Below are 12,384 nucleotides of genomic sequence, written 5' to 3'. Positions count from 1 at the left end.
TGAGGTTTAAAAGACCTCTATATGCATATAAGAATCAAAAAGGTTTGTGGAAAACAATTTCAATAAAATACCTTACTTATGACTTACTAAATATTATCAGAATCCCAGAATGGTTTAGGTTGGAAGAGACCTTAAATATCATGCAGTTCCAACCTCCTGCCATGTGCAGGGACACCTTCCACTATCCCAGGTTGCTCCAAGCCCTGTCCAAGTTGTCCAGTGATGGGACAGCCACAGCTTCTCTGGGCAACCTGTGGCAGGGCCTCCCCACCCTCACAGTAAAGAATCCTTCCTTATATCTAATCTAAAAAGTTGAGAGCACCAGATATTCTGCCAGGCATTTTTTTCTTTTACAGTATATCACAAAATACAAGGAAGGAGGCAGTTTAAGTGCTCTTCTTAAAAGTCTGCAAGGGTAATAAATAAACTAATAAAATAAAATCCATCATCTTCAATAAGAGTATTCTCAAAGACAAAAGTACACCTAAATGATCAAAGATGGAAGTGTTTTAACCATGGTAAAATGAATTTTCCACACAATAAGTTTTTATTTCAAGTTTTTGTTCTGTTGAAAATGTTCATTGCTTGGAGATTGATTAATCTGCTGGGTTTTTAATGTACCCTAAAGCTTTCCTGTGTGATCTGAAATGTACACAAACTGGAAATGCTGCTCTGCCTTCTGAAGGAATCTGCAGTTCAGGCACCCCATACCCACAGCCTAAGAGCATATTACCTGCCCAGAGTGCATCTTGGATGCAGCCTCAAGAGAGGAGATTACAGAGTCACAAATCAAGGGAATATATTAATCAATGAAATATAAAAGCTCATTACTTAAGAATAATGGAATCTATAAATGTATGAGTAATACTGAGAGTAACAGGTTCATAATGGCTTAATGAATGTATTACTATATTATTTTCAAATATCTAGAGAGCCTGAGAGTTACTACAACAACTGCTACTACTACTACCACTACTACTGAGTGCCACCTGCCAGACAGAACAGCCTAAAAAGGAGAAAGGGTATTCATGAGATCCAAACTACAATTTTCAGGAGACACTAAGGAAGATGCTTCAGGTAAAAATATTTGTCTGGAAATGATACTCCATAAGGAGTTTCAACTAAATTTCAAAATACTCCATATTTGTCCTCTTTCAAATCTTATCTACCTTGTGAGCAGAAAAGCACCATTAGCATGAAATGAGCTGTAATTTATGTTTTTAATAGACTTCCTTCAGTATCCTCATCCACTAAAATCATACTAATTTTTTATTAGAATCCTTGCTCTGAAGGCCCATGAAAAATGGCACAGAGTGAATGTGCAGCACAAATAAAATTATGGCTGTATGAAAGGCTGTGGACATTTGCTAATTCTTTCACACCTGTCACTATCTTTTGCCCATTGTCATTAGTATGGGAGCATCTCATATCTCCTCATCTTACTATCTCACACAAGAGCCATGAAAGACTTTTACCTGCCATATATTTTTCCTAATCTCTTGTTCAAAACTATCTACACAGTCTTATTTTTCTGTAATTCTTCCCTAGGTAAAAAGATAACAAGGGAACAAGAGAAAACAGGCACATTTTCTTTATAAATTTACTTAAATTTGTATTATCCATCTGAAAAAAATTAGCAGTGAAGCTCCTGTACCTTGAGATCACAAGGATTATTTCAGTTCTAAAACAAAGTTGTAACTGAATAGCAACATCTTGAACAGGAGAGCTGGATTTGTTAATAAGAAGCAATATTTGTAGGTATTTTTTTTAATTCTCAGATAGTTGTTATGCAGTCAGGTTCAAAATGCTTCTGAACAAAACACCTGGAGATAGAGTACTATAGGAGTATTATAATGAGAGATTTTAACATCCAGGACTAAGCTGTCTTACCTTTAAGTTCTTATTGACCAGGCAGCACAAATCCCCTGCGTTGTCAGCATTTCGAATGTCCACATCATGAGGAGACACAAAGATCCTCTCATTGTGTAAATCAAAGAATTCCACCTGGCTCAGGCCCACGTTTGCTGGATTCCCCCAGTTGGAAAGAAGTTCCATAGTCACATAAATGGGATCATGTACTTCCCTACTGGCTGTCACCTGGACCAAAATGAAATATGGTAAAAACATCAGTGACCAACCAATAAAATGTGAAACAAAACTGTTCAGACTGCAAAACTGATGGGTCAGAAGCAAAAAGATTGCAAAGTCAAGGCTATTTGGATGACATTCAATCAATCATTCAGGGTTACACCAATACTGCTCTTAAAAAGAGGTTACACCAATACTTCCCTTAAGAGAAGGGAACTCTGTTCTTTGTCTGATTCCTTTGTCATTCTGATGAACAGTGAGAAATTGTCTTTTCTTACCTTGCCATAGGTTTATTACCTGATGTAGGGCAAAACTGAGGGATACAGCTCACTCAATGTATTTTTATATCAATAACACTAGGAAGCACCAATTATGGTGAACATATGCACAAACCTGCTTTCTCCACTTGGAATTTACTCCAGCTTTGCCACCAGCCAGGGATCTGTCACTGTCACAGACAGAATGGCTCCCACGCTCCACAGAGCCTTTCAGGAATCTCTTCTTTTGTCTGAAACAACATGTTCTGGGTTATTTCCTCATCATTCCTGCATTTTTAAGAAATAGTTGGTGCAAAGGTGAAGAGATGATAGGATGAACCCCACAGGACAATGTACCCACGCACTGAATGACAACTTTTGCAGCATTCCACCTTAGATACACAGAGTTTGGTTAAAAAGCTGGGCTCCAGTTCCCAGCTGGTTCTGAGGGAGTGGGAGAAGAGAATGCAGAGGTGATCTGAAGAAAATAAAGTGAGATGTTGGCAGATCCTGCTCCACAGAAAGTGGCCCAAGGCTGCACTGGCTGATTTGCTACTTGCACTTGTCTCAGGTGTAGCAATTAGACTGGTGGCATTCTAAAAAATCTCTCTTCAGAAAAGAAAGTTATCCTAAAGCAAATATATAAATATATATATACCTGCTTCCAAAAGGGCAGAATCTCTCCACAGTTCTGGTAACTGCAGTCCTTGTCTGGCGTTTTTCTGGAGGTTCAGTCTTTGCAGAAAGAATAGATGGAACAGAAGATGTTTTCTAAGTAAGAAAAAGATGAACATGTTTCATTCACACATGTTTTGTTCACACCAAACAGCATCAATCTGCATCTCTGAAAGAAGAGTTCAGGCCCAGCTGATCTGTAACTCTATACAAAGTTAAAGCACATTTAATGGAATTGGTCTTGATTTGCAATGAAAAAGATGAACTTGGAGCTTGATCTTCTGTGTGGAAGAAAACATAGAAGCAAAGGCTGAGTACTAGAAAATACACACACACATACAGATACATAAAATCTCATTGTGTACATTTGGGAGGACTCAGGGTTGACCAAAGCTCTGGCACAGGTCTACTAGACTTTCTCCTCCAAAATCATAAAGTCTTTAAAAATCCCCAAACCCTTCAGTGCTATTAGCATAAAAAAAAAAAAAAAATTAAATAAAGAGCTATCAGTAAGATACCTAAGAGAAAACAGAGGAAAAGTGCTGCATTCTTATAATGCTATGGGCTCTTCCTCTGGCTCTACTCAACTTTTTTGTTGATTTTTGTTGATCTCCTTGCTTATGAGTTTTTAAACATGGTTTTTGGAGGTAAGAAATGAACACACATTGGGGCAGAAAACCCTCCCCAGTTTGTCCTCAGTGAGATCTAGCAGTGTACAGCTCTGCTCCAAAAGCAGAGCATGCACAAACAGGGAGCAGTGCCCATATTAGTAAGTCCTGGAGGAAGGCAGGATTTATTGGGATGGAAATCACACATTGCCTTGTTTCAAAAGCTTGCAGGATGAAAATGGCTCAAGTGGGCCTGCAGCTGTGCATCTGACTGTATAGACACATCATATGGCTGGTCTATCAGTTGCTCAGTGATCCCTGTAATCAAGAGGGAGCTGTGGGATGCCAACCTGAGGAAGCAGATTCAAGGAAACAACCCTTTGGAAGAATAAAACAAATAGAATTACACTTAGGGGGCATCACCATTCATTCATACACAATCCTAATGTGTAAGAGATTGTCATTCATCAGGATTTTGCTACTTGAACAAACAGCTTTATTTTTTTTGCCATACCTCTTGGGGGTTTGTGGCAACTGCTTGCCCTTGCAGATCTCCCTGCAAGAATTCATTTTCAATCTGCACTGCTTGAACAACAGCTGAAACAGAGAAGTCAGGATCCTTCTCACACACACTCTTCCTGGTTAGTGAAAGGGATGTTTCTGGTCGACTTAACGGCTCTGGAACCAAAAAAAAAAAAAAAAGAAGGAATACTCATTTGTTCAGGACATACAAGTATGGAACATTCCAACATCTGAAACTTCCCATTCAGTTACTGACACAGGGCTTTGCAAGCAGTCTATAACCAGCCCAAATGAAGCTGAATTCCCCCACTTTGGTTTTATGTTAAGATACCAAGTCACATCTTATTTAGGCAACAGTTAAAACAGGATCATAAGAAGAAGAAAACCAACAAATGAGAAACATAATTTTTATGCTTTTAGATTGCTTTGTTCTGGTATTTAGTGGAAATGCCTTGTAATAGTCCATTAAAAAGAAGTATATATAATTTAAGCACAGCAGGAATTTGTAATTGGGGTGTTCAGCTACTTTGGAGGAATCTCCAGAGACTTCTAGCAAAACAAGGGGAGTTAGGAGTTGCTATTTACAAGGCAAAAGAAATGACCTTATCACTTAAGCAGTCATCACAATGCCCACACGAATCCCAATCTTCCCAAACTTCATGGAGAAACAGAAACATCACAGCCTAGAAACAGGTTTGAAAGAAAGGAAATCAAATTTAACAACAGATGATGTGAGATTGGACTAAAAGAGAAGCACAGTGGTTATATCTCAGGGCTTTAAAAGTCAAGGGAAGAGAAGAGACTCAGACATTTGTACAGACATTTAGAGTGAGGGGAAATACTGAAGTGCCAGAGTGCTCTCAATGCTGCAGGGAGGAGAGCACAGAGCAAATAACATGAAGTCCACCTTGAGAAGACAAGAAGTTCAAACTGAGCTGAGATTTGTGTGCATTCACTCTTTGCACATACACCCATGAAAACTTTAAACAACCATCAGTCATCTCTGCAAAAACAGGGATAGAATAAAGACCTGATTATTCTTCTGTACCGTACCATCCCCCTGAAATGAAATTAATTTAGGATTTATCACAGTAGTTGGACAGAAACAGCTCCAAACAGCACTACTATAACCTGAGAAAATGCTGCACACATCTCTGGGAAGTCAAAGCAACATCTGCTCCAACAGATGGTGGGTGAGGGTCTCAGAAGCTACAAAAGGGATTTATTCTGGAGCCAAAAAGAATTAACTTCTTTTTCTCTGCTTGGTTTTCTGCTAATTAAGAAACTAATTACTTGCCTTTTCAAAACCACTGGCCTTAGTGCTTTCTTGGGACACATCTGGATTCTGGCTTTTTTGTAAAGAGCAGCTTGACCACAGAGTATGGCAGGTCTGAAAACTTCACCTCAGACCTTTCAAAACCCAAGCTGATCAGACTTGTTAAGGACTGCACTGAACTACAACTGCAGTCACAACTTCAGCCCCTACATTTGGGGTTTGCTGTGTTTTGTTGAGGCTTTTCCCCAGGTGAAGACTACACCTTAGCAGCAGATTTTTAGAATAAGCAGCAGTGGCTTCAAATTATGTTCTCCAGTCCAAGAAAAACATTTTCAGTATGGTCCTAGATACTGGCATATCTACCCAACACTGCAGACTGATCTCAGTGCTCAAGGTGTAATTCAAGTACAGTCCCAAGCAGCCACGGGGCTCTGTTGTCATGAAGTGTAAAACTGTGCCTTTATTGTGGTAGAGAGCTCTGCATTTTATATTGCTACAAATCTGTTGTGTTAAACTCTTCCACCAAACATCAACTGCTGACTGGGAGAACACACCTGTCCATTAATACCACCACAGGGAATCGACCTCCATGAGGGAAGTGGGAAACACAGAGCAAGGACTGAACAAGGACTGAAAGGGAGAGGGCAAATCTTGTGCTGTGGAAGCAAAAAGGGAAGGAAGACGGTAAAGATGTGGCAGAAAATTAAAGTATACGGGCTTTAATACTTTATCACAATTTCACTGAAGTCAGAACATTTGAGGTGTTAAAAGCAACAACGAAAGCACAGAAAATCCCATTTAAAAACAAAAACAAAAAAAGGGCAGTGACAGCTAAAAGAATCACATAATGACAGATGTGTGCTGAAATTGCATCTGAGCCAGAGGGGGGAAAAGCACGAAAACTCTCCTTATTGACATCATATATTCTTATTTCTTACTAGAACAAATTGTTTTATGTCTGTCCTGGTGCAAGAACTCAGCAGAGAGTGGCCGAGTGCCTTTATTTTTCAGCATGACTGGTTTGACAGGAATGTACACTTCAGCACTGTCCTTTCTTTTGGCTGAGAGAACTCGCACTGGCTTCACTTCTGCAAGATAAAAAGGAAACAGAAATAAAAAACTTTAAAGTTACGTGGAAGCAGCCAGCCCAGGAAAAATTATTTGATTTAAATGCTAAAGTTTTGCCATTTTAATTATGTTGGCATAGTTAAAAGTGATGATTTCCCTCCCTTTCACTGACACTGTTCTATTGATGTAGAAGCACATATGGATGGCTGGCACTAGCTCAGTGAAACAAAATAAAAATAGTATTATAATGTACCAGGATATCTCATCTCTGACAGATATTTACCTGCATTACTGTCAAGAAAAGCAAAAATAAAAAAGAAGTCCCATGTCATTTGTGAAGACAATTATAGCAAAGCAAATCCTTAAAATACAGATGCAAATGTTGTCTTGTTTAGAAGTTTCAGAGGGGGAGAGGGTTGCCTAGAATAGCTCATATAAGTACTTCTTCACTTTTTGATTTGGGAATTATTAATGCCTCTATTATTTCCATCACACCTCTTAAATTTCTCTCTGGACAAAAAGTCCAGAATCCAAAATCACTCTCCCAGTGATTTTGTTCTCATTACGCTTCCATCCCTTGCTCCTGTCTCTTCTTCTGCTCCTCTCCCCATTCATACTCCACTCACATCTATGATAATGAAAGGAACACTCCTCTACTTAATTTATTCCAATATTGTTCCTCTGAATTTCTGCAATTAACTATAGATTAGGGAAAGGGAAAAAAAGGACATAGTAAAATAACAAAGCCAAAAAAACCAAAACCAATTACTCTACCGGAAATGAGTAGGGAGGGAATTTTGAGAAATACTGAAAGGAGGTCTAGGTCTAGGTCTAGGTCTGGTCTAGGTCTGAACTCTCCACCCATTGTTAAATAATCTTTGAGACCTGATGATTGGCTGTGGGTTTGGACACTGAGGTCTCCAAAGGAGACAGAAAGAGACAAAAAGAAGTGGCTCATGTCAGTTACAGGGATGAATAGCACACACTGGGACAAATAGCCAGAACCCAGGATGTGAAAGAAAGCTGAGACTGGGAAGATTTGGCTGCCTGAATTACTGCAAAAACAGTTCAAAAATATATCTAAAACCATGAAAATTTCTTGATAAATCTCACAGACAGTCTGAGACAATCTTAGTTCAAGTGTCTAGAGAGAGCTGGCAATGCAGGTGCAGTAACCAGGTCTGTATCTTTGGATTTACCAAAAAAATTCTTAATGAAGTACAAGAGGATGCAAGTGTCCCAAATCAGAAGATGGAAACAACAGCTTTGCTGAAGAGCATTAGAATTTAGGAGGGTATGGAATAACTCCTAATGATCAACCTTAAAAGTAATTCCCTCAAAGAATGATTATTGTAGCACCGTAGTAGCATGGAAGACACAGACTTACTGCTTTGATCCTGGCTGAGCTCCAGCACAGTTGGGGCACCAGAATCAAGGCCAGAGCGTCTCCCAGCATCCTGAAGTTCAGAACCTTCCTTCTGCAGTGCCCCACTGCTATCCAACTGAAGGCCTTCAAAGCCTGTAATTGCTTCCTCGGTGGAAGATGGTTCTAAAAACACATCCTCTTCAACAGAGTCATAATCATCACTAAGGGAGTCTTCTTCCATCCTCTCCTCTTCCAGACTGTGCTGCAAGCTGCTTCTCAATTCCTGCTACAATATAAACACATCTGTCAGAAAAGCTCAAACTTGTATTTTAAAATAAACCAGAGTGGCTGCCTCTTCCTCCCCAGGAGAAAGAAGAATCTGATGAACTCGGAGCTGTGCTGCAGCTAAAAATATTCCCATTCCTATGTCATGTCTTGCCTCTTTTGATGAGGGCTTGTAAAGAAAAGTCATCCTACAACTCCTGTGCTCCATCTCATCAGTAACCAGCAGGAACATTCTGTAGGCCAAGGAGTTTTTATGTGCAAAACCAATTTTTAGGAATAAGTTACAAAAAAGCAAGTAAGGGGGAGAGCAAAGGCATATATTTGTGCAGTCTCACAGTTGTGCCTTGCTATTTGAAGAGTATCTGCAATCCAAAATTTCCAAATGCCTTCACAAGACTGTCAAGCTCATGTAACAGCAACTCCTTTTTAAGCACATGATAGATGATAATAGTCCTGCCTTGTACACATCTGTACTTCAAAAACCAGCAGAAAAAGAGCTGGGGTCTAATGGGCTAAGCTCCCAGTTTGAGTTTTTTGAAGTGGACACACTGTAACAGGATTTTATGCAAAAAATAACCTATTTTGAAATTTACCGTAGAGAAAACTTCCCTGCCTCTCTCATCACACACCACAAACAGCACAGATGATGCAGGAGCTGTGGGCTTTTATGAATGCAAAAGGAAAAGACCTTGCATCTCTTAAATGCTTTTTTCGTTGTTGTTGGTATTAGAGTTTTGAGATAAACATAGGTAAGCAAACTGTATAAAATGAAAACCTGAAGCTACCTTAGGTACAAATGAACTGTGACAGTTTATATTCAGTTTGCAGTGAAAGTTTCAAGCTGCTACAGATTACACTTGTTAGGAAATCCATGTTGACAGAAATATATTACAAAGAGCAGACAAAGTCAGGTTCAAAAGAGGGTTTATAAGCAACCTGAGCCTTGATATCGAGCATGTCTTTATGACAGTCAAAACTAATATTTCCAGCTCTTTGACAGGAAATTGCACAAGCTTTCTTTTCCTCTGAAACCTCTGCATCTGCATTGTAACAAGACATTCAAAAAAACACATTATAGCCCCAGCAAAAATCAAAATTATTTCCATCTTGGATAAAAAGAAAAGTGAGGGGTTCTTTTAAAATTATGAGCTTCCTATTAAAGAATATTTATAAAATATATAAATATCCATCAGAGTAAACAAGTTACCAGCTTGTAGAGCAAAAAATAATCATCAATGCAAGAGCAATATAGGGATGAGAGAAAGATGCAAGCTAGGAAAATATGTTTGGGAATTTTGTCTGATATCAGTGGTAAGATCTGTAAACAGTTTCATATATAGATGCTACTCCATTACCCAGAAAAGCTTTATTTATGTCATTAATTGGTTAGGCAGAAAAACATCCATAAATTTTTGTTCATTGATTCATTTTCTTTCACATTTGTGAAGTGTGCTAGAACAAACTGCAATTAGTGATCAAATGGAAGGCTGCACAGTCAATATAACAACAATCCTTGATGCAAAGCAGCTGCATTGATTATAACATTTTCAAATAGTCTGATTTTTGTTAGGTAAAACAATGACATGCAACAATTTTAGCATCATTATTTAAAGACCAACCTAAAGGCACAAAAAGCTGTTTTTTCAGCTTTCTCTAACCTGACACCCAGGAGTGATGTTCACTTAGGCAACCGTTAAGTGAATTGAAAAAGGCTCCTGGCAGGAAATACCTCAATTCAACCCAACAGAGACAATATCCCACCTCCTAAAAATAAGGTTTAATATTCTGTAGTGTTGCTGATTGAGACTTGATTTTTTTTCAAGAAACTTTACTTTTCATTTTTTTCTTTCTTTTTGTGACATCTCATCAAAGCAAAATTCTCTGATGAAGACACCACTATAGACTGGGTTTGGGTGCTCCAGCCAAGGCTGACACCTGGGCATGATCACATTTCAAATGACACTGCCATGAACAACAGAAGGCAACTGCCAATTGTACCTGGGAGAGAGGACCAACGTCATCATCACTGCTGCTCTCCACATTCAAGCTTTCATAAGATTCAAAATCATCAGAGTACTCCAGAGATGGTTTAATGTAGAGTTTACCTCCTCCTTCTGTTTTAATCGCCACAGTTTTCTGTCAAAAGAAGCGTTCAAAGACATTCAATTTCTTCTGTGTATCAGCAGTACAAAAAGAGTAACCATCACACTTCATATAACAATAGCATGATCAAGCACTGCTTTTCCCCTCTGTTCCACAGAAGGTTTCTGTCCTCCCTGAGCTCACCTTTGGGCTCCTGAGTTATGTTTAACAGCCTTGGTCAAACTCCCCACCTGCGGCTGCTGCTGCTGTGCCCAGAGTGGGCAGTGATATTAAACCTTCCCCTCTGCTGTTCCTACACTCCTCTAGCATTTTCTAAGTGCCAGGGGCAGAGATGTCCCAGAGGGAATATCCTAAGACAACCTGGGTGAATTCTTTCAGTGAGTCTATCTTTCCCCCTCACAGCATCCCTTTGCACAGCCCAACTCTGACAGGTCTGGCCAGGAATTGCTGGCTCCTCTAGTTATCAAAAAAATCCCCATGGAAAATCACTGGGAAAGGAAACTGCCATCTGGCACAACCTCCTTCCCAGTCTGTGGTTGCACTTCTCTTTAGCTAAATAATTCTAGCTGTTCATAAGGATATAATAACTCCTATCCTCCCATCCAATTGGATAAAAGTCTTAAGGAATCATCCTAAGCTAGTCCCAAGTAGCAACCAGGTTTTAGTACAGAGCCACACATCTGGCAAATTCAGCAAAGAAGTCCTGACAGGCCATAATGGAAGCTGAGAAAATGAATTCAACTAAGCAGTAAGGGTGGTAAACAAAGTAATGCAGCCTTAAAGCTTGAATGTGCAGTATTTTCTGAAAGAAAAGAAAACCTGCATAGCACAAACACTTGATCCACAGTGCCAAAGGCCTCTGATCCCATCACTCAAGCACAGACTGGACACACAGCCAGGCCAATGGCTAATCATGTAGTGTAATTACTTGGGTGACATGGCTCCATTGTTCTGAATTCACATTTATTCTTTTAATTAAGTCCTTGACAGGTTAACTCAGATCCCTTTTTAGGCTAAAGGAAAATAGGTTTCTCTTCTGAGATTTCTCTGGTGAACCAACAACTATGGAGCTGATGGCTCCAAATTTCTTATAGATGTGATATTTTTATTTATATGCATTTCCCTCTCTTATGCTCTACAATATTTTATCACAAATTATGACTCAAATTATGCAAATTACATTTCTTTGTCCCTCAATCCTGTTGCAGGGTGGAAAACAGCAGGAACAGGCAGCAAGGATGTCTCTCCAAAATTAGTTTCTCTGTCCTTTGCACTAGATAAATTCCCTAGGGTGCCATCAGAGCCACCCAGCAGCAGCTGTTCTGCTGGAGGACACATTGAGCCACTCATGTCCAGGCTACAAAAGTTTCTGAGATGACTGTCACTGAAACCAAACCCTTTCAATGAGATTTGCCTCTTTAGGCTTCCAAGCAGACACAAATGTGGGCAGAGTAGTATTTCATGTTGTCAGTATCCAGACAGTGGCTACTCAGAGAATCCCAGCTGCCCACTCTGTACCACTTGCAACCAATTTCCCCCAAAGTTATTTGCAACCTAAGAATTAGTTCAAAGCCCAATTTTTTCCACCTGCCCCATACCTGAAGCCAATTCCTGCGTTGTATCTTGTTTGGGGCAGTCTGAGAGCTGTGTTCTGGCAGCCCACTCTCTTCTAGCTCGGCTGCTTCTTCAGTAGGGACACACAAGGATTAGGAAACAGAAGAGAGAAAGCAGAAATACGCTATTAGACAACAAACAGACAGCTTTGTTCGTGGGTTTATGGGTTTTTGTTTTCCCCCCAGCTGAGGACAGAAGAGTAAATCTGACACATGAATGGAATCAACAGCTGCAAAGACATCCTATATCAGAACCTGGCCAATTCTAGCAGCAGGAGTTTTGAACCTCTTCAGGGACAGTTATCATAAAGTGTTTTTAAGAGAATAAATTCTTTTAAGACACAATAGCTTAACAGCAGGGGAAACCCCACCTTTCTTGATATGAAAATATAGAAATACTTTATAGAACAGAATGTACACATCATTCTGACCCCCAGCTGGGTAGAAAGTAACCTGTCTGAGGAAGCCAGCTGAGCCCAGAACCAAACTACCAAAGGCAGACTGACAGACAGGGTTCTGATGA

General features: G+C 39.6%; 1 protein-coding gene across 1 annotated transcript in view; it reads right to left on the bottom strand.

Annotated features, from left to right (window-relative positions):
- KATNIP (katanin interacting protein) overlaps positions 1-12,384 on the bottom strand; it is a 56,202-nt gene that overhangs the window by 36,903 nt on the left and 6,915 nt on the right. Inside the window, exons 5-12 of the mRNA XM_058849251.1 lie at positions 11,847-11,932; positions 10,144-10,281; positions 7,882-8,146; positions 6,365-6,514; positions 4,143-4,306; positions 3,004-3,116; positions 2,482-2,596; positions 1,891-2,097 (exon numbers count right to left, since the gene is read on the bottom strand). Coding sequence (XP_058705234.1) covers positions 1,891-2,097; positions 2,482-2,596; positions 3,004-3,116; positions 4,143-4,306; positions 6,365-6,514; positions 7,882-8,146; positions 10,144-10,281; positions 11,847-11,932 — 1,238 coding nt within the window. The remainder of the gene's footprint in view (positions 1-1,890; positions 2,098-2,481; positions 2,597-3,003; positions 3,117-4,142; positions 4,307-6,364; positions 6,515-7,881; positions 8,147-10,143; positions 10,282-11,846; positions 11,933-12,384) is intronic.

This window comes from Poecile atricapillus, chromosome 14 (genome assembly GCF_030490865.1).
Source record: "Poecile atricapillus isolate bPoeAtr1 chromosome 14, bPoeAtr1.hap1, whole genome shotgun sequence".
NCBI classification, from domain to species: domain Eukaryota; kingdom Metazoa; phylum Chordata; class Aves; order Passeriformes; family Paridae; genus Poecile; species Poecile atricapillus.
This window is presented reverse-complemented; position numbering and strand designations above follow the sequence as displayed.